This window comes from Parasteatoda tepidariorum, chromosome 8, assembly GCF_043381705.1.
Source record: "Parasteatoda tepidariorum isolate YZ-2023 chromosome 8, CAS_Ptep_4.0, whole genome shotgun sequence".
NCBI lineage: Eukaryota > Metazoa > Arthropoda > Arachnida > Araneae > Theridiidae > Parasteatoda > Parasteatoda tepidariorum.
The window spans coordinates 10,331,318-10,354,568 of record NC_092211.1 but is presented as its reverse complement, the minus strand read 5'-3'; the positions used below and the strand labels follow the sequence as shown (position 1 = coordinate 10,354,568).

General features: G+C 27.7%; 1 protein-coding gene across 1 annotated transcript in view; it reads right to left on the bottom strand.

Moving 5' to 3' along the window:
- LOC107446669 (tRNA (32-2'-O)-methyltransferase regulator THADA) overlaps positions 1-23,251 on the bottom strand; it is a 69,762-nt gene that overhangs the window by 27,077 nt on the left and 19,434 nt on the right. The window contains exons 16-25 of the mRNA XM_071184494.1: positions 21,579-21,703; positions 20,521-20,676; positions 17,593-17,748; positions 14,548-14,649; positions 13,257-13,398; positions 10,195-10,298; positions 7,595-7,956; positions 6,412-6,557; positions 4,048-4,310; positions 473-582 (exon numbers count right to left, since the gene is read on the bottom strand). Of these exons, the coding sequence (XP_071040595.1) occupies positions 473-582; positions 4,048-4,310; positions 6,412-6,557; positions 7,595-7,956; positions 10,195-10,298; positions 13,257-13,398; positions 14,548-14,649; positions 17,593-17,748; positions 20,521-20,676; positions 21,579-21,703 (1,666 nt within the window). The remainder of the gene's footprint in view (positions 1-472; positions 583-4,047; positions 4,311-6,411; positions 6,558-7,594; positions 7,957-10,194; positions 10,299-13,256; positions 13,399-14,547; positions 14,650-17,592; positions 17,749-20,520; positions 20,677-21,578; positions 21,704-23,251) is intronic.

The following is a 23,251-nucleotide window of genomic DNA, read 5'->3' as shown; positions in this document are numbered from 1 at the left end:
GATACTAGTTTACTAGATAAGGGTGTATCAATTGCTATTTTAATTATGTCTAATGCTTATGAATTTAAAATCTGTTTTGTGTTGTATAAGTAGTCTATTCTATGTGATTTTCTATTTAACGAATTTTCCCAAGAACGAACTTATTAACGGGATTTAGCGACTTTGTTAAATAGAGGTCCAACTGTATTTCTACATCATTGCAATTATTCTAAAAACAATGTAGGGCGTTAAACTTCGTTATTAATGCATTCTTCCGGTAAACGGACAACTCTCTTAAGCAGGTAATTTTTTCAGTCCCAACAGTATTAAACTGAGGTTTCTCTGTATGTATAGATATAATTTTTTGATCCTTATAAAATAATGAACATGTCTCTACTGAATGTTAAAAAGAAAAAATAAGGATGGATAAAAAAATTAAAGAATTATTTTGTTCTTTAAAGCAAATAATATGTCAACAACCAACTACTCATACCTCCATAGAGTGGAACATAGCTTGCCGAATCCAACATATGCTTGTTCAAATGCTCCCCTGTGCTTTACCAAAGTCATTTGGCGGATGAAGTAATTACCAATAGCGGCAACCTGAAATGTATTACAACTGATATGAAAACAATTTTTAAATAATGAAAGAAAATTGATTTCTGTAACCATCATGTTAGGAGTTATTTTTACAGTTAGAGAAAAAGTAAGCATGTAAAAGCATGCATGTAAGCATGTAAAAAATAGGGCTATAGTGCGACTTTCAAGAGAACTCCAGACTTATCTTGCGTTGCGGCAGGTACTATGGTTATGAGGAAAAGTCACTTCAAATAGGGGTGTGGGATGAATAGTTTTGTCTTAATCTTTGTAGAGATCGACGTGAGTAAGCCAATTGACATCTTCTTTCCTCCATTTCACCCCCATTGAAGATGTGCTCTCACTTGTTACTATAGTAGCAGACAGCCTCAGACTAAAAGTCTGAAGGAGCAAAGTTACACAGTAGATGCTTGGCTATGGGTAGGTGCTTGTTGTTGTCAAAAACTGAGTTAAACTGTTTCTATATTTAATCCATCTTTCAACAAAATTTTTAAAAAAATTGATAACTAGCGTTAGTTTAAAACAATTACCAAATGTTAATATTTACCAATAAACAAATTATGTTGAAAAAATTAAAATTGTTCAGAATTAGTACTCTGAATTAAAAAATTATCCAGAGTATTCCTTCTTCTGTGAGAAAAAACAACAACATAAAAACAATAAATTATATTACAAAAAATACTTTCATAACTTAATAATTGTTTGAACAATGAAATTATAATAGAAATTTATTTTCAATAATAAAGAAAAATATTTAAAAAATAGGGCAAAATGCTCCAATTCTTGCATGAATGACATTGATTTCAAGATAGGGTAAAAACATTTGTTAAATTAAAAAAGGGAAATATTAACTTTACTTAATAATAAATTCCATTAAAACATCAAGTAAAAGAATTAATTGTATTTCAATACTGCTTTTCCTTACTCACTGTTTATCCCCTCATTAAAACAGAAAATTTTTGCACACTACAATGAAGCTTTAATATTCCATAATGAAATGGAATATTAAAGCTTCATTATAGTGATCAAAAATTATCTTTTTAATGAGGAAAAAACAGTAAGGCAAAGCAGTATTAAAGTACAATTAATTCTTGTACTTGATATTTAATATTTCGAATGGACTGTGTAGGGGTCTGAGAACTGGTCTTGCATCAAAAAGGTTCTGGGTTTAAATCCTGAGCAAGGCAAAGATGTTCTTTCATTCTCTGTGCTATCTGTTCTTACTGTGGGAGCAGCATGGGCTCACCTAATAAGGTGAAACTGATAGAGTGGCCAACAAATCTACCCTGATTTAAATACCTGAATTTTCGAAAGTTAACACAGGTGGGCATTGGAAATAGAAGAAAAAAAATATTCCATATTGAAATTAATATTCCATAAGTTAAATCCTTTATAATATCACATTTAAGAGTAACCAGTCAGACAATATAAGTCAAAATCATTTCAAGATGACTTTAAGTGTTCATTTAAAATAGCAGATCACACAAATAGTTTTATTTTTCTTTATCTTAAATATTTTTATTGCGGTGAAACAGCAGTAGGCACAGGGTTGGGGACTCCTGAGTTAAATTTTTTCTAAATGAGAAACTAAACTATTCATTAAACAGTAACAGAATCTATAAAAATATCAAAAGAAATCACTTAAAATAAAATTGCTAAATAAATTAATAACATTGTACATTCCTCCAGACTAACTTTTGTTATGTTGATTGAATTTTCACGAAATGTGTCTATCATAATGGTTCACAGGAATACCTTACAAATGCTAATTAGTTTGTGTAAATAATATTTTGAGATACAAAATCAGATGCAAAAATATATTTCTCTGAAAATAACAAAACTTTATAACAGCATATTTAGATTTGAGAAAATATGGTCTTTAATAGTTTAAGAATTGTTGAAAGTTTAGGCTGTTAACTAACAGGATGTGTTTTGTAGGTGTGTTAATCTTAATGTTTTGTGTATTTCGTCATATCTTGAAGAGTTTTCAAGCTAATCAAAAAATGTTTGAATATATTTAAAAACTTCCTTTATTCAAAGATAATTCAAAGTAAAAAAATATTTTTTTATAAATATTTATTATTTTTTAAGATTTTATATAATAATGGTCAAGAGATTTTTGAACTGTAAGCTACAGAATTTATAACATTATTTAAATGACAAACTGCAAAACTTGAACAAAATCAGTCAAAGAGTATCTGAGTGATAAAATTCATAGTAAGTTCTCTTCTTAACTTTTATTTCTCAAGAAAGCCAATTTCATGATATTAAATTGTAAAAGTAATTACAATTTAAAATGTTTTAAATAGTTTACAATTAGAAACAAAGCTTTCTATAACACTTTTACATGTCATTTAAAAAAAATTACCATAAAACATTTAGATGTTTTAACATTTCCCCTCTAAAACAATTTCCCCTGAGTATAATCATAGAAAGCTGCCAATGATTTTGAGAAATTATCACAAAGTAAGGTTTTGTAGTGTATCTATACCACTACAAAAATATAATTCCAATTCTCTCGTATATAAGACATGTTAACTCGATTCTATGGAGGGGTACATTTTCATAGATGAAAGTTTACACTGTCGATATCTACTCTCCCTACATTGGTGACTCGGACACGATGCGAACACGCCTACCTTTACAGAAACTCCCACTTCGATTTGAACATGCCTACTTTGATGGATGGTCCACATCGAACAGTTGACTTGTTACTTATGACTGTGACATTATCCACCTCCTCGCGCCATTGCTACTCGGTCTTGAACACACATAATTTCATTCTACTGCTAAAGGCAACACAGGAGCGACGACCTTAAACTTAATACAGCTCTCACGATCAGCAATAAAAAAGTATGGTGATCTTAATACAGCACTCCCTGCTTCTGACAAAAACACCAATGAATCAACTAGTGGTATCCGTTCATCGAATTCTACCACAGATATAATTCTGGTGGGGGAGTATTGTAGTGTGTATATATCTACCACTACAAAAATATAATTCCAATTCTCTCGTATATAAGACATTCTATGTTGGGGTACTTTTTCATAGATGAAGGTTGACATTGTCGATAACTACTCACTTCCCACAGTGTATATCATATCTGCCAACTTTTACGCATTTGGCGCAAAATTTAATTTTTATATTTAAAGTGGCAGTAAATATATACCATTTTCTCTTTTATGAACTAAATTTTTAAATGATTTTCATCACCACTATTCTTAAGAAAACCAAGCATATATATTAATATGCGTTACTATTATGGTAGGCAGCTTAAGCTTTTTCAAATACAACGTATGTTTTTGCTTAAAATTGAAATTTTTATTCCATTTTAATACCACTGGGAAAAATCATAATGGAAGGGATTAAAAGTTGGCAGGTATGGTATATTATAGAGGAGTGGCCATAAAGAGTCATTAATTATCTCTGGAATATTTAAAAACAATGCAATAATTTCAATTCACACTCACTTCATTCTCACCAAGTATTCCGATTGTGCCATTTTCACTCTTAATGGGAACTTTTTCACACATTTCTCCAAAAAGCAGTGATATTTCTTTGTGAGTTCTCCAACAACAAAGCAATAGTATTTGAGCAGTCACAGCGTGCGTTTTGACTATATCGAGTTCGACGTCTGAAACCTCTTTTGAAAGACGACCACCTTGAACTATGGCGGTAGAAAACCTGCTACTGAGAGCCTTACGAACTGTAGATTGCAATTGGGTGATACTCTCTGGAATAAAACAATCAATTATTTGATGAATAAATAAATCAATAAAAAATTTATATGATTTATACAGTAAAAATCCCGTATAACCACAATTCATAACAGATGGAATTGTCATTACAAGAAACTCATTGTTTTAAACAAACTTATAATTTAAGCTTAAAACTGCAATAATATAGACTAAAAGAGGAAATAGACACATCTATCTCTTTTACAGGGTTGCCACTCAAATCTGGAGAAAAAATTCCCTGCATATTATACATATACCTGCCAACATTAGAGAAATAAAATAACGGAGATCTTAGGTACTAGCTACATTTTTTTAGGCAACGAGTAAAGTCTTGATACATCATGCATAATCATGTGAGTCAAAAAGAATTATTCAAAATTGGAAATAATATAAGCACCTCATTTATTGCGAAGTAAAGAATGTGTATATAATTCTTAATCTAAAGAAGATTTTTCAAACCATTATTTATAATTATTTAAACTATAAATACTCAACATACTGTAGTACTGCAATAGCAAAATCTGTTGAGGAATACAAGAAGTATTTTTGCCATCAACGAATATTTTATTGCCAAAATATTTTTTTTTTCTTCAAAATTTCAACAAATACACAGAAATTTGAGAATACACAGGAAAACAGGATAATCGTAGAATACAGGAGTCTTCGCTGAAAAACAGGAGATTTGGCACGCATGATACATGTACATATTATACACAATATATTAATAGGAAACACACAATCACTCTGCTCTTGTTTGAGCTGTATTAAGCTAACTATATCAGTTATAATTATTAAAAAAACTTAGAGAAACTTAAAATAAATAATGCTATAATAAATGGACTAGATTAATATAGCTGAAATATCATTCTTAAGTATCCCATAAATTGCACTTTGAGTGGTTACCTTTTTTTAAAAAACGAAAATAAGAAACAAAATTCCCTGTATTTTCAGTTTCTAAAGAAAAAAAATCAAAATTCTCTGTTATTTTATGTGATCTTTAAATTTTCTGAATTTTCCAAGTTTGCCCTGTGAGGTGGCAATCCTGTTATAGATCTGAAACAATAACAAGTCTGTATATTTGGCATTATTTGTGACCTTTTTTAAGGCTATTTACAGCTATATTTTAGATTTTCAAATTCATGACTTTTCATGACATATTCCAAGAATTTCTCATGACTTAACGAAGTTACTATTTTCTCCAACAATAACACAAGAATAAATTTATGGAAGCATTATAATAACATTAATTGAAATGATAAGTATAACCAAAACTGTTATACTTTACATCTTCATATTTATAGATTTTAAATTTAAAAAACAGAGTAAAGAAAGAGTTGAAGCAATAAAATAGCTGAAAAAAATACAAAAGTAAATATTTTTTTCTGCAGAATTACATTCTAAAGATACTTTTCCTGTTTATCGGAAAGGAAAAAAAATACTCCTGGTTTTTCTGTTTTCATTTCGGAATAAAAAAATTCGCCAATGACAGGCTTGCTTCAGCTAGAATTTTAAATTGATAGAAAAAAAATAATAATAACAAAAATTCTGAAATCACAGAAGTTTAAAAGATAATTGGCTCTAGAAATGATTGTTTTTCTCTCATTTTTTGAAAGAACACCAGAATTTTTAAAGAACATGATAAAAACATTTTACATTTTAATCAAAAATGACTGTGCATGGGGATTTAGCTACAAATTCAGATATTTGGAACACCATGAAATTGGGGGGAGGAGGTAAATTCCATTTTAAAAATTAGATTTTTCGGTGGCCTAAATCCATGAATTTTCATGATTTTTTTTTAAAAAAATAGTTCAAATCATGACATTTCATGACAAACTTTGTTCAATATTGAAATCCATGACTTTGCGTGATTTTTTATGACTTTCCAGTGCATATTTTTAATTTAAATCTTCTTTTAAGAATAACTTGTTCCTTAATTGCCTGCATTTACCTGTTACTTTAGGTGATTTTTAAATTCTCTGTATTTTCCAGATTTTCCCTATTCTCCTTGTGGAGTAGCAGTCCTGGATGATGAAAACTTAATTAAATAAATAAAAGTTTTCTTTTAAATAAAATATATTTGTTGAAATTACTCACCAGAATTAATATCCACGGGTAGATACCCCTCAGGAGATGAATCACAAACAACAGGCTCAACAACATCAGCAATTTGCACACCTAACTGCACAATTTCACAAAGAACAGAATTCCAGAGAATCGATGATTCAATGTTCAAAATTTGCCTGTGAATAAAGAAAGTGATCATAGACGTTAGAAAACAACAAAATTTTCTAACATTGCATCAATAAAAATTATAACAAGGTTATTTAACAAGGAATTAAATTCCATTAACTTATTTCAAGAAAAAAAAAATTTTTAGAAATAAATTCAGTCTCTTTCTGAAGTTTCAAATAGAAAATATAGTTCAAGATAAAAAATAAGCAAATATGAATACAGTAGAACGATTCTAAAGTAACCAGCCTTAGGCAAGCTGATATGGTTATTTTATAAAGTCTACTTAAAAACTGCTCTTTAACCATTTCTCCGATTATCCCAAGTTAACTAAGGTACATATATATTGCAAATATTTATCATCCCGAGAAAACTCGAGCAGAGTTTGTTAGAACATTTTGTTTATCAAGTTTTTACTCGATCGGAAGCAAAAATCATAATCTGCTGTGATTGGAATTTTGCCAAATTTTATTTCGCAATTTTGCAACTGTGAGACTGCACACGTGATTGTATATACGATGGCTGCTGAACTTACATAGCAAGAAAAAAATAATAATAAAAAAAGGTCTTCTTTTTCTTCTTCTTCTTCATAAGCGCAACAGCCTTTCACAGGCCAAGGCTGACTCGCAGATTAATTCACTGACGTCTAAAAAGTATCACTTTGTGTTGTCCCTGTTTTAAGAACTATCATACAAAGACTATTTAATTCTTTTCATTTGCCCGAGATAATCCTGGGTTGTAAACTGATGGCAAATTAAATGTTTCTTACACATAAAAAAGACAATTAAAATTTTAACTTAAAACTTGCGTATTACATTTTGTTTTAGCTCCTTGCATTTATTAATAACATAAAAAAAATATGCTGAATTTTCGCATTTTTTCTTCTTCAAAATAACAGGTAAGGTAAGTGTATATAGTAGTAGTGTAGATATAGGTAAAAAGATATTATGTGCATTGCTTAATACACCAACAAAAAGTGCAGTAAATTAATTAACAATTATAACAACTTAATTACTAATTTAAAATGTCACTAAATAAAGAAAATTACCTGTAGTTCACTTGAGATAGAATAGTTTTCAAACAGCTCAGTGCTCCATACATTGGTGCATGAGCTGCTGCATCCAGCAGATTCTCCTGAGCTATCCTAAATTGCTTCAAGAGCTCTCCTGACAGCAGAATCACAGTAGACAGTGAAGCAGAATCCTCTTTTTCAATAAGACTTAAATCTGTCTTGGGAAGAATGCAAAAGCCATCTTTCATCTGTTGAGACACATGACTTAGAACGACTGGTTTGAAGCCTTCACTGAATACTAATAAAGAGAACAAGTAACCAGCAGTCACTGTGTCAGGTGGTTTAGTACTGGAAGTCAAAATCAATGCAGCATTCAATGAACTGAGCAGAAATGTATCCTACATTTTTGGAAAAAAAGTGTTGTATTCAGTGAACTGAACAGAGATTATATTCTAAATTTTTTAAAAAGAAAAATTTTGCATTCAATAAATTGAACAGAAATGTATCCTACGTTTTTAAAAGAAAAATGTTGCATTCGATGAACTGAACAGAGATTATGTTCTAAATTTTCAAAAGTAAAATGTTGCACTGAATGAGCTAAGAAAAAATTATATCGGAAATTTTAAACAGAAAAATGTTACAATCAATGAAAGGAGAAGAAATTATATCTTAAATTTTTGAAAGATAAATGTTGCATTCGATTAACTGAGAAGAAATTACCCAGTGGCAGAATTTTTTCGGGTTTTCTGCAATAAACTTCCCAAGCACTAATGTTTTGCTTTAAGATACTTTTAATTATAACAATTACTAATCTAAAGTGACATAAACGTTGTGTTTACAAAAGAAAGTGTATAACAAAAGTGTATAAAAATTTTAAATTGTAAAAGTAATACTTTTTAAATTCTAATATTATAGGCAATATTCTTGCATTTTGTAGGCAGAAAAATGAAATTTTGAATTTTGTAAATCATTACAGAAATTAAAATTTGTAAATAAATTAAACTATAATAAATTAAAAATCGTAAAATTTGTGCAGAACTCCCGAAATAAAGACCAGGAATCACTCAAATAAGTGTATGTAAAATATGGTGTTCTTTAAAGGAAAGAAAATGAAAGAAAGAACACCATTTCTGGACCGAACTATCTTTCAAATTTTCTGGATTTCTGAATTTTTTTATATTATTAATTTGAAATTCTAGCTGAAGCCAGTTATTACCAATTTTTTTAAAAAAAATCTCAAATGAGAATAGAAAAATCATGATTATTTCTTCCCTCTCTGGTACCCAAGAAAGAAATCTTTGAAAAAAAATTCTGCCGAAAAAAAAACTTTTTTCGAAAAATTATGCAGAAAAGGAAAACCAAAATTTTTCCCTTCCCAAATGAAAAATTATTCAGCAAAAACTCTGTAACATTCTGTGACAATGTCACCGTATTCCCGCAATGGATGGGTGGTCTAATGTAAACAATAATAAGCGTCCTTAAACCGGAAGAAATTTAGAAAATTTCCCATCCAATTTTTTTGTAAATTTGTANAGTAAGATCAATCATTTGACCTCCCAAGCCCCCCCCCCCCTCTTCTGGTTGCACGCCTGTCTTAAGGACCCGTTTATTACGAGCACTCGGATTTAACGAGTACATGTTACGGTCCCTTTGTGCTCGTTATAAACGAGTTCGACTGTATTACCAATTTTTTAAAAAAAAATCTCAAATGAGAATAGAAAAATCATGATTATTTCTTTCCTCTCTGATGCCCAAGAAAGAAATCTTTGAAAAAAAATTCTGCCGGAAAAAAAAACTTTTTTCGAAAAATTTTGCAGAAAAGGAAAACCCAAATTTTTCCCTTCCCAAATGAAAAATTATTCAGCAAAAACTCTGTAACATTCTGTGACAATGTCGCAGTATTCCCGCAATTCTGTTACAAGGAAAAATTATATCCTAAAGTTTCAATAAACTGAATAGCAATATTTAAAATTTTCCAAACATTTTTTATATAATTTCATTTTGAACTGTATTTCGGAAGTCAAGAAGATAAGTTCTACCTCAGGTAATTGAAAATATCATAAAATTTATTTGCAAAAGCAAAATAATTTTACTCCAGAATTAGTTTGAAGAAATATAAAAATATAACAGGGTAAAGCAGTTACAAACAATTTTAGAATTAATCTTTATGAACAAGGTAACTCTACAAAACAAGTTTACTAAAATAATTACAGAAAACATGGAAATAAAATTAATTTTACAATTATTTATAATTTTCTTATTTTAAAATACCTATTAATAGGGCAAAAGAACTTGCGCATAACAGGGAAAATTTTATTGGCCTTTATTTATTTTTATTTTTCATTCAGATCATTTGCAACCTGTCCACATAGTTTTAAAAAAAATTTCTCACATAATTTATTTTTTACTCACATAATCTCACATACCTATCTATGAGTAAAATACAAACTTAAAAAATAAGAAAAAGCAATAAGGTACTTTGAGTAAAATATTTCAGAATTATACAATGTAGAAACAAGATAATTCAATATGGATATTAAAATTAAAAGGAAAATCTATTTAATTTAAAAACACACTTGTAAAAACTGGTATTTTTAAGCATTACAATAAAGACAGGCACCTGTAATCATACTTACATCATGCATTAAGTTTAGAAATTCTGAAGAAGATAAAACTTTCAATGCTAGTTGCTTATTGTTTTCATAGGTGTCTTGCAAAACAAAGAGTAAAGTTGAGAAAACTAGGAGAAAATTTTAAAAAATCATTCATATTACATAAAAATTTTCCTTTCCAAATAAGAAAAATGATTATCATATAATTTTTAAAAAAAGTAAACATTTTATACTTCATAGGTTGTTTTAGCAAGTACACCTGACACATTAAAAACTTATTAAAAACACATATCAACCACATGATAATAATATATAAAATGTTTTAAATAACAAGATTTTTCAAAAAAAATTTTAAGAAATTTTATTGTCATATTTTAGATTGCATTGGGAGTAATTACGTATATGATTTTCCAGGGCCTTGTTATCAATTAAAAAAAATTTATACCAGAAATTATGTAAACTTCATTTGCTTCACAAACTATGAAGATGATAAAAGTCAACCAATATGTTTCCAGTTCACAAAAATAAGCACCGCACCCATTCCTAAGACTTGTCAGACATGAATAAGGAAAATAAAAGAGATTAAGACAAAAAAATTTTAAGTTGCAAAGAAAAAACAAATAAAGATGAAAAATAAAAATTGGAAAACCATAGAAGCAGAGGCTGAAACAGAAAATGAAAAGTAACCAACAAAAACATTAAAATTAAATAAATTACAGAGCAAAACTAGAAAAACCCAAACAGCTAAGAAAGGCAAATCAGAGCAAAATGCATTCCATGTTCTACGGATAGGAGGTAAAGAACTTATTTCTTTAACAAGGAAATTGATGGTGGGAAAAACTTCAGCCAATTTAACTTTGATAATGCCAAAATTTCATCAACTTCAAACATCAAGTTCATATGAGTAAAATTTTTGTTCTTAATTTATTTTTTACAAATTTTTCTCTTTCAACCTTTAACTTTTTAAATTATTTTCTGTTAATGAAATACGAGAAAGGCTATAAAAAATTTTATATTATTGATTTTGTAAAGTGTTAAACGCTTTAAATTAAAATTAATCTAAGATGTAAAATATGAACACTGAGAGTTATGGCGAAAAATTTAATTCTCCATTGAAATAACATATAATAATTTTGACCGAGTGTACATTTGTACCAGACATATTTCTTAGTCTAAAATGCTCGGTCATGGGGATGTTGCCTACACTAATGAATTTCCACAAGACTTGCACCAATTATATTTGAAGAACTGGGTGAATTTGAATCTTGTTTTGTCACTAAACTAACATCAAAAGTAGTTTCTCAAAACCACAACAAACTGTCGTGTTTTACATCACACTACACTACTGACTACACTACTCTTTTTTAAAAAATTAGTGAACTACATTACAAACTAAGAAAAAAGCAACGACTACAGTAGTTTCATTACATGCAGTGTTCAGACCACTGATAAACACTAGTGGAACACATTATGGACCCCACTTAACTATTCATGCTAATAGAGACGGTGATGAAGAAATTTGAAGCCTTTGCAAACAGAAAATTAAAATCTAAAATTATGCGAAGTTTTAAGAAAAAACATTCTTAGGCTTGTATTTACTGAAATATCTGTGAAAAACAAATGCCTCAAATAATAAATAAACTGGCTCTTTTCATCCAGTAGTAGCATGAAACTTTTTTCAAATCAGACCATAAGATGAAAGTCTCTATAAATAAATGAACAATTGATATGTGCTGCTTTTGATGATATTTAAAAGAAAAGAACGATTGAAAGTAATTTATGTGAACAACAAAAAATATTTGTAATCATATGATTACATCTTTAGACCTGCTCCTGGAGGACAATGACCACAAATGGTTTAAAATGTTCTAAAACATAGCTGCCAACATTAATAGGAAAAAATCCAGTAGATTGTACAATATAAGTTTCATGATAATTGTTACAATATGTACTAAATATTTTACATGAGGAAAAGGACTAAATGAAAAACTTTTTTATTCACTTCCAGTATCCATACAAAAAGTGAAAAATGGTAATCATCATTGATAATCATCATTTCATCCTGTTTCCTTCTTACAATTTTGAAGTTTTATGTTTATAAAGAACACATGTCTGTGTGACCATCCACTTAGATTTCTTTCCTTTAAAAAATATTCTGCTATTTTAGAAATCCTGTGTTTACACTTATTGTAGATCATGCTCTTCTATTGAAATCAACATTTAGTATTATAATACCAAAAGCTATTGCAAACTACTACAAAATGAGTTTTTTGTCACTATTTTACCACTATAAGTGTAAGTGGTTAAAAGGACAAATTCACTTTAATAACAATTTCATTTGTTATTGTAAATAGTTTTTTTAAAGGACTTTTAATGAGTGTAAAACGCTTTGATAACATGACCACTTTTATGAAGAATTAATTCCAAAAAATAAATTACACTTAAGTTTCTTTATGACCAGGACTACGATGGTGATTATAAAAATAAAATTTTCATTTCTGAGACATTTTATTTTCTTCAATCATAATTTTGCAAAGTTTGGATTATGATTTTCATTTTAAAAGCCTTTTGCTTGTGAGTTAATTTTTTTCTTTATAAATTTGAATAAATTTTGTCTTCGTCTTTGTAATTTTAAACATCCTTTAATAACAAGTGTTGATGTTGATCAAAGATTTCCAAAATGTAAGCATTTGCTTATGGATAATAAACAACCCTTCAATTTTAAGAATACTAAAAAACATTTGATAACACAATGCAATTTTAAAGTTCTTGAAAACTGAAAATGAATTTTATCTATCTCTATAGAATTGAATAAATGGTCACAGGATTGTATTTTATATTTTATGTTATTCATAAGTTACATAATTATTTTAATAATAATCTCATCTTTTATTAAACACACAAATATAAATCATGATTTATCTTTTTTTTTCTTCAAAAAAGTATAAATAAATAATAATAATTATAAATCTCTTTTTTTTTAAATTTTTTAGGGTATTAATTCAAAAATTTTAAGTTATCAACAGCTTAGCCTTGATTATAGCATTCAAAAGGTATATTACAAAGAAAGGGGGAAAAAATATTACCAATAGTTTTTTTGCCAAGTGGAGATTCCATGAAAAAGGAATGTATAAGAAATAAAATGTTCAAGGAGGATACTCGGCGTGGAAAATTGGCACCAGGGTGTAATGATTTATATAAGAAATTCATCATCCAATCAATAAATTCCTGAAATGAAATTAAAAATTATGTTTTGACACCTTGAGGAAAATAAATTTTTGTTACTCTTGAGTAGAATTTCAACAATTAAAAACAAATCAACAAAAACCGCAAGTCAAATTGCTTTTTTTTTCTTAAATCTTTAATGGGAAGGGTAAAATAAACTATAATAGCAAGATGTTTACAGCTTTCACAATAAACAAAGCACTTATTTCATTCCTCCTTTTCATCTTTTCTTTCTGAGATTTTCAACTTTAAAATCAGTCTGTTCCTTGCATATGAGTATTGAATTGACATCATTTAATCATAGAAGTTACATAGTTGGTATATTAATGTATACAATATTTGACATAGTAATATAGGAATTTTTATTCATGTCACAAACACTAAAAAAAAAAAAAATTCATGGCTTTCCGCTGATTTTTTTCTCTAAATTGTTATTTATTTATTTATTTAAATTTATCTCATTTTTGTAACTCAAGGTTAAAAGATCATTATTCTCTTTTTAGTTTACATAAAACATATTACAATATACTTTTACTTGCAATTGATGTTGAAAATAAACAATTTATTTTAAATAAGGATAAACTACAGAAACTTATTACATGAAAAAAATTATATATTTTTAACATCAAGAGACTTGTTTCCTTGATGTTGAAAACATATAATTTTAACTTTGATAGTGCAATACTTTTTATAAAATGTTAAATAAAAACACTTTTTAAGTTGATAAAATTTTTTAATAACAGTTTTTAAATAAGTTAATAAGATAGTTTTTTAAATAATAAGAAAATAAAAATAAATGCAGAAATAGGGCAAAACATTTTAGTAGACAGTTATTTATTGATATAAATTAAAACAAAATACAGCATCAAGAACTATTCTTCACAATTTCCAGCAAAAAAATATTTATTTTTTTTTTGGGGGGGGGATGTTGAACGTTTGGGTAACTCAAACTCATTGTTTCTCTGTTATTTCTTTTTTTTTTTATTTTAATTGAATTTCCCAATATTTCCCCAATTTTTCCCTGTCCTAAGGCTATTTTGCTACTCTTATTTATTACACTATTTATTGACATTTAACAAAAACACTAAAATTTAAACTAAGAATTACAGAAAGACATGGGAAAAAAATATAATTGTTGAAATAAAATCATACCTTATATGCTTCCAAAATTAATAGACATTTAGAAGTTTCATTGTCCTTATCGGCAATATTTCTCTCCATCGAGTGTCTACTCTCCTTCATTCTATAGAAAAGCTTAGAAAAAAATATGCTTCAGAAAATGTGCATCAAAAAGAAAAAGGATTATAAATTATGTCAAAATTAAATGTATTTGTATAACTTGCTTTTAATTGTTGTCGATAATGTTACTCAAGTTATAATGACAAATGACAAGTTATAATGTCAATCAACAAATTCAAAAGTAGTGATTCATTGATGCTACCTATCCAAATTCAGGACTTTGTCTACATTAGAGGTTTTCAGTTATACTTATTTCAATAATTATGCAGAGCAGTTGCATTGTTCCCGTCATAAAAAGTCACAAAGCAAGCAAGTCCGAGAACAAATCATAAGCATTAATTAGCATATACTTTTTTTTATTTTCTAGTACTTTTCAATAGTTAATTCTAAACATTAAATTGTTAAAATTGGCGCAGTGTAAATTAGATAGTAGGATAAATTTTGCTGGGTGTTTGACACTATTACTTCCCTCTAGTTGAAAAAAGACCCATTACTACACTCATCGCTGGTATCCTAAGTTAAGTTGGTTTGTTGAAATATGGAATCAGGGGTCTGTCCAGACATTTTGTGAAAGGTCCTGTTTTTGTAAAATTGTGAAAAAACTATTCATAATTTGTGAAGATGAAATAAACGTTAAGTCACTTTCTTTCAACCAGGGTCCTGCTTTTGTGAATTTGTGCAAATAGGGTACTGTTATTGCAAAAATTGCTAAAAACCTTTTCAAGGAGATTTTAAATTGTAAATAAATACAAGATTATGCTCAACAATTGCTGCTACTAAATTAGAGATGCAACATACAAATATTAGGCATTTAGCCTATACTGCTCAATGCAGAATATTCATTTCAAACAAGTAATGGAAACAAAATTACTCACATTTTTAATATTTTTAATTGACGTATTTTAAATAACACAACTTAGTTATGTATCACTTTTAATGTGTTACGCATTAAGTAAACTTAAACAATTCCTACATTTATAACATTTTATTTAAAAAATTGCCTGAAATTAGTTTTCATCTACATAATATTCTATTAATTAATTTTATGAATAAATATAAATTGATCAATTATTTATTTACAAAAAAAAATATCATTTATTTAGAATGTGCACACAATGTTTGTAACAGTAGAAATATTTTCCTATGATACTACATTTGGAATTTAAACTTAGGGAAACTTAGTTCGTTTCGAACCATCTTTCCTTGCTTTTACAGGAAGGGTTTATTCGATTAACAAAACAATAAGGAAGATAAGCAAATTTGTGAAGCGCCGATGAAAAGAAATTATTTTGTGAAGTGTCCCTTTTATGGAAAGACATTTTGTGACGTCAACGAACCCAAATTTCTTCTAAACAGATCCCTGAGAATGATGGAGATTCTTGATGGATGATGGCTTAGTTTTCTTTTCACCAAAGCTGAGGGATTCCAAGGTAATAATTGATATTCGCTAAGGTGCACGCAGGCATCTTTTTTGGATACATTATGCTCTTGTGCTGAATAGTGCTGGTGAACTAAGAACTCAGTGAAAACTTGAAGTATGGAATTTCAGTAGAACCTCGATTAACCAAGGAATCAGTTAACCAAGCCGATAACGAAGTCTATTTTTTTTCTTCTAAATGAGCCCTGAAAAGGTAGGTACTATATTTATGTCGCACTAGAGCTGCACACTGGGCTATTGGCAATGGTCTGGGAAACATCCCTGAGCCTTGTGGCAGAATTTTTTCGAGCTATTTACAAAAAAACTATATAATCTTTTATTTTTTTTAATTGAACATGCAATAATTTTTTATTCTAATATTATGGGTGATATTCTCGCATTTTTTGGAGCGAGGAAAGCACAAATTATTTCCTTCTTTGAATGTTGTAAATAATTATCACAGTAAAAAAAAATTAAAAATCATAAAATCTTTGTAGTGAATTGCCGAAAAAAGATGGACAACAAAATCATACCGCATTATTTGGACTTAATGAAAATATGTTTGCAATTTTAAAAGTCTTATAATTTATTTTACCCTGAAATGTGATAATTAAAAAAAATTAGAGCTAATGATTAGGCTGGTCCAAATCACAGAATTTAGCATAAATAAAAGAACATGTCAAAAATGTGGGATTTTATTTTTCTCCTCTCTGTCACAAGTAGTTTTAATTAACTTTCAATTTAATTATAAGCTCTTTTATTATTTTATGCCAATTAATTACACAGAGCATGCTAAAGTAGCATATTCTTGCAGAATTTTTTGTTTTCAGAAATATTTAATAAATATTTTAGAATAAAATACTTGTGTGATTTCCCCACTGTTATGCTTGGAATTCAACCTTAATTAATTTTGATTTTAGAAATGTTCTTAAGCCACAAAGGCATCAATTAGCTGCTATAATCTCTTTATTTCTGTGCTTATAAAGTGATTAAAGTTTTCATACAAAGCATTTAAATGCTTATAAATGTTGAATGACAAGGCTGCATTATACAGGTGAAGTTTTCATATTTATCTCCTTTAGTTTAATGAAATCAGTTTATTCAGTTGAAATTTCTTTCACTCCAGTCCATCGATAGCTTTATCTCCTATAGTTTTATCTATTTTAGTTTCACAAATTCAGTTTATTCAGTTAAAATTGCTCACACTCCATCTATAGTTTTACTTTTACAAATGATTAATTGATTAATTATTTCTTTGCGCATAAAACAACAAATTACCATTATACTTCTCAAACTCTCTAAGATTAAGCATTTAAGGAAATTTGAACAGAATATTTTCTCCCCAATACACAACAGCAATATCAATAGAAATCAGTAAATCATTAATAAATTATTAAAAGATATTAGGATATTAGGAAAGAATTATAAATTATTCAGAAAAGATATTAGGATAAACAGTGAGAAATTCCAAGTTAAACTCTCAAAAAATATCAATTTTCATAATTATTCTTCTTTTTAAAAAATATAATAAAGAAAAATACCTTTTTCAAGGAAGCAACCATCTGTTGTCTGAAAGAGGGTGATTGACAGTTAATGTTGTAGGGAAGGCTATATTTAATCAATTCAAGATCTTCCGGCAAAACAGCTTCTGTTGTTTTTACATTCTCACACAGTAAACCAAATGCCGAAAGTCTAACCTAAAAACAAATTCACTATACTAAAGTGAAATATAAAAATAACTTCGACAGTACATGTTTCTTAGTCAAAATTGACACGAAAATGAAAGCTGTTATATAAATCAGCAACTAATACTTTCATAACATATAATCACAAGTATAATGAACAATTTAGAAGATAACACAGAAAATAAGAGTGTAAGAAATTTCTTAATTTAAATTTCAGGCTTTAACAATCGTAGGATATACCTCTTATTGTTCTTTAACAATAATTAAACTTGAAAATGATATTAATCTCAACAATTAGTTTTACGAACATAAGTAAACATATTTTTAATAAATGGAAAAAGTAAATAAAAATTTTTTAAAAAAAGCTATTATTTGCTTATCTTTATAAANAATTTGTGAATATAAAATAAGCTTTAAGTCACATTCTTTTAACCAGGGTCCTGCTTTTGCGAATTTGTGCAAATAGTGTCCTGTTATTGCAAAAATTGCTAAAAACCTTTTCAAGAAGTTTTTAAATTGAAAATAGATACACGATTATGCTCAACAATTGCTGCTACTAAATTAGAGATGCAACATACAAATATTTGGTATTTAGCCTATACTGCTCAATGCAGAATATTCACTTCGGATGAATAATGGAAACAAAAGCACTAACATTTTTCATAGTTTCAATTGACATATTTTAAGTAACACAACTTAGTTATGTATCACTTTTAATGTGTTACGCATTAAGTAAACTTAAACAATTCCTAAATTTATTAAATTTTATTTAAAAAATTGCCATAAATTAGTTTTCATTTACATAATATTCTATTAATTAATTTTATGAATAAATATAAATTGATCAATTATTTATTTACAAAAAAAAAATATCATTTAATTAGAATGTGCACACAATGTTTGTAACAGTAGAAATATTATACTACATTTGGAATTTAAACTTAGGGAAACTTAGTTCGTTTCGAACCGTCTTTCCATGTTTTTACGGGAAGAGTTTATTAAATTAACAAAATAATAATGAAGATAAACAAAATTGTGAAGCGTCCGATTAAAAGAAATTATTTTGTGAAGGGTCCATTTTTATGGAAAGATATTTTGTGACATTAACGGACCCAAATTTCTTGTAAACAGATCCCTGGGAATAATGGAGATTCTTGATGGAGGATGATGGCTTAGTTTTCTTTTCACCAAAGCTGAAGGATTCCAAGTAATCATTGATATTCACTAAGATGCACGCAGGCATCTTCTTTGGATGCATTATGCTCTTGTGCTGAATAGCGCTGGTAAACTAAGAACTCTGTGAAAACTTGAAGTATGGAATTTCAGTAGAACCTCGATTAACCGAGTCTCGATTAACCGAGTCTCGATTAACCAAGCCGATAATGAAGTTTATTTTTTTCTTTCTAAATGAGCCCTGGAAAGGTAGGTACTATAATTATGTTGTACTAGAGCTGCACACTGGGCTATTGGCAATGGTCTGGGAAACAACCCTGAGCCTTGTGGCAGAATTTTTTCGAGCTATTTGCAACAAATATCTAATTTGCACTAATATCTTTCTGCAAGATACTTTTATTAATAAAAAACTAATATCTACAAAAAAAAACTATATAATTTTTTATTTCTCTTAATTGAGCGTGTAATAATTTTGTATTCTAATATTATGGGTGATATTCTCTCATTTTTTGGAGCGAGGAAAGCACAAATTATTTCCTTCTTTGAATGTTGTAAATAATTATCACAATAAAAAAATAATTAAAATTCATAAAATCTGTGTAGTAATAATTGCCGAAAAAAGATGGACAACAAAATGACGCCGCATTATTTGAACTTAATGAAAATGTGTTTGCAATTTTAAAAGTCTTATAATTTATTTTACCTTGAAATGTGATAATTAAAAAAAATTAGAGCTAATGATTAGGATGGTCCAAATCACAGAATTTAGCATAAATAACAGAACATGTCAAAAATGTGGGATTTTATTTTTCACCTCTGATACAAGTACTTTAAACTAACTTTCAATTTAATTAACAAATTAATTTTATTGAATTAAATTTAATTTAATTCAAATAACAACTAACTTTCAATTAAGCTCTTTTATTTTATGCCAATTAATTACACAGTGCATGCTAAAGTAGCATATTCTTGCAGAATCCTTTGTTTTCAGAAATATTTAATATATTTTTAGAATAAAATAATTGTGTGATTTCCCCTCTGTTATGCTTGGAATTCAACCTTAATTAATTTTGATTTTAGAAATGTTCTTAAACCACAAAGGCATCAATTAGCTGCTATAATCTCTTTATTTCTGTGCTTATAAAGTGATTAAAATTTTCATTCAAAGCATTTAAATGCTTAAAAATCTTGATATGACATGGCTGCATTATACAGGTGAAGTTTTCATATTTATCTCCTTTAGTTTCAAGAACTCAGTCTATTCAGTTGAAATTGCTTTCACTCCATCTATAGTTTTACTTTTACAAATGATTAATTGATTAATTATTTTCTTGTGCATAAGACAACAAATTACCATTATACTTCTCAAAGTCTCTAAGATTAAGCATTTAAGGAAATTTAAACAGAATTTTTTCTTCCCAATACACAACAACATCAATAGAAATCAGTAAATCATTAATAAATTATTATAAGATATTAGGATATTAGGAAAGAATTATAAATTATTAAAAGATATTACGATATACAGTGAGAAATTCCAAGTTAAACTCTCAAAAAATATCAATTTTCATAATTATTATTCTTTTTAAAAAATATAATAAAGAAAAATACCTTTTTCAAGGAAGCAACCATCTGTTGTCTGAAAGAGGGTGATTGACAGTTAATGTTGTAGGGAAGGCTATATTTAATCAATTCAAGATCTTCCGGCAAAACAGCTTCTGTTGTTTTTACATTCTCACACAGTAAACCAAATGCCGAAAGTCTAACCTAAAAACAAATTCACTATACTAAAGTGAAATATAAAAATAACTTCGACAGTACATGTTTCTTAGTCAAAATTGACACGAAAATGAAAGCTGTTATATAAATCAGCAACTAATACTTTCATAACATATAATCACAAGTATAATGAACAATTTAGAAGATAACACAGAAAATAAGAGTGTAAGAAATTTCTTAATTTAAATTTCAGGCTTTAACAATCGTAGGATATACCTCTTATTGTTCTTTAACAATAATTAAACTTGAAAATGATATTAATCTCAACAATTAGTTTTACGAACATAAGTAAACATATTTTTAATAAATGGAAAAAGTAAATAAAAATTTTTTAAAAAAAGCTATTATTTGCTTATCTTTATAAATTTAGAATTGCATTGTTGGTGTTATTATATGTTTTTCTTTCTTTTGTCCATGGTATTAACAGCGCTAAACTGCTAATAATTAATAAAAAATAGAAACAATGTTTTATTGATTTTTTACAAATTAATAAATAGTTTTTAAAAAAATTATTGAGAATATCAAATATGTTTTTCTTTATTATTGATCATCTGTGCTTTAATAATTTTTATTTTCAATTGAAATGAAATAGAAACGATGTTTTGGAATAATTATTAAGTTTGGTTAATTAAATAGAAAAGTATTAAGTTTGGGAAGAACAAAAAAGGATAACAATTTAAATAAGATAATTGTGCAATAAACAAAAATGATTATGTCAGATAAAAATATATATATATTGATTAAAAATTCAAATCATTAGTTACGAAATCTGGTACAATACTAAAGGCAGATTTCAACAACAAATGACTTATAGCTAATAAAATGGTGATAAAATAAATAAAATTTGTAAATGCATTTACTAATAGTTTAATTGGATAGTGACACATTACCTGATCATCACTGTGACAAAAAGCTTTCTGCAAACTTTTTTCTGATATGTATTCAAGCACTGATCTGTGTTTTTTTTCCTTTTGGTGTAACTTTATGCATGTTATTAATGCACTGAAACACTGACCTAAATAAAAACATTTTCTCATCATTGATAGAAGGATATCAGAGGTACTGTCTGGCAATAACAAGATGAGGCCCTGACCTAGGCATGACAATGGCATAGTCAGGTTTTCGATTCAAGGTCTTAGGAATTTTTGTATTTTCACTATGTACCTACATCTATATATAGGGTGTGACAATTAAAAAATCTAGACTAGTCTAGAAAATTAACTTTATTGAAAACATTATACAAATACCTTCAAGTCCCCTTTAACTTACTCCCTTTCCCTATCAATACATTGTGCATACAAGTTTTTCACTGTCCAAAACAGTGCTACAGGTGATTAAGTGTCACCTTTTTCAGAAAGTCTATTGTTTTTGCCGTAATCTCCTCAACAGACTTGAAATATGTTTTGTTCAATGCACTTTTCATTTTTCAAAACAAGGTACAAATCGCATGGAGCGAGATCTGTTGAGTATGGTGGATAATCACGCACAGTAATTTGTTTAGCCATGGATTTGTCTCAATTGGATTTGCTCATAGTCAAAATAGAAATTTAGTTAACAAAAATTTTTTTTAATTATAACATAAGATTAACGTAACGATTTTATATAATATTTAATAGTTTTTATTGCTTCGTCAATTTTTTTTATTTTTTTTTATAAATAAACATTACAACAATTTCTTTAAATTCTATTTATTTGATTAAAAATAGTATTAAATAAATGTTATTAGAAACATTAGAATTCCATATAATTAGTTCATTTATATTAAAATTAAAATAATTTCTTTTATCATATAAATCAGATAATAACAATTCAGATATTTTCTTCTTGTTTAATACTTAAATCCAAACGATTAAAAGTAACGTTATCATCATGATTACAAAGCAAGATTAATTCTTCAGGGTAAATATTATTTAACAAAATTCTATACTTTTGAAAATTAATCTAAAAATGAATTTAAAATTAAGAATTAAATTTTTTTTATAATAGTGAAAAAATAAGCTAAGGGTGATCTTTGTGGTATTCCATCAATTTGAACAAAAATAAGTTTTCCATTGAAAAGTTTATTATTAAAAAGATAAAAATAAATCAGAATTTCTCAACAATCAAAATCGTAACTAAGGGTATTCTTATAATCATAGTAATAGGTTAAAAGAACATCTTTTAGTTTAGGAAAGAGAATGCTATTGAAAAGATGCTGGAAATCAAAAGTCCCGATAGAACTAATTTCATTTTGTTTAATAAATTCTGAAATAGATTATTGATCTGAAATAGATTAGATTACTGATTTTTTTTAAAACTTTTTTTTAAAATATGTAAATATTTTTTAAAAACATTTTTTTAATAATTTTGTCTTCTATGAGAAATCTTTATGCCTTTTTCCATGTTTTCTCTATATTTTTAATCTTGCTATTATGGATTTTTCTTAAACACAATACCCAAGTTACAGGACTAAACACATTTACCAAAATTGTCGATGTAATAAGATAACAATAAAACTTTCAAAATTAGACAGAAAAAACTTTTTATGAATTTTTAGAACTTTTTGTGAATAAACATTACTTTG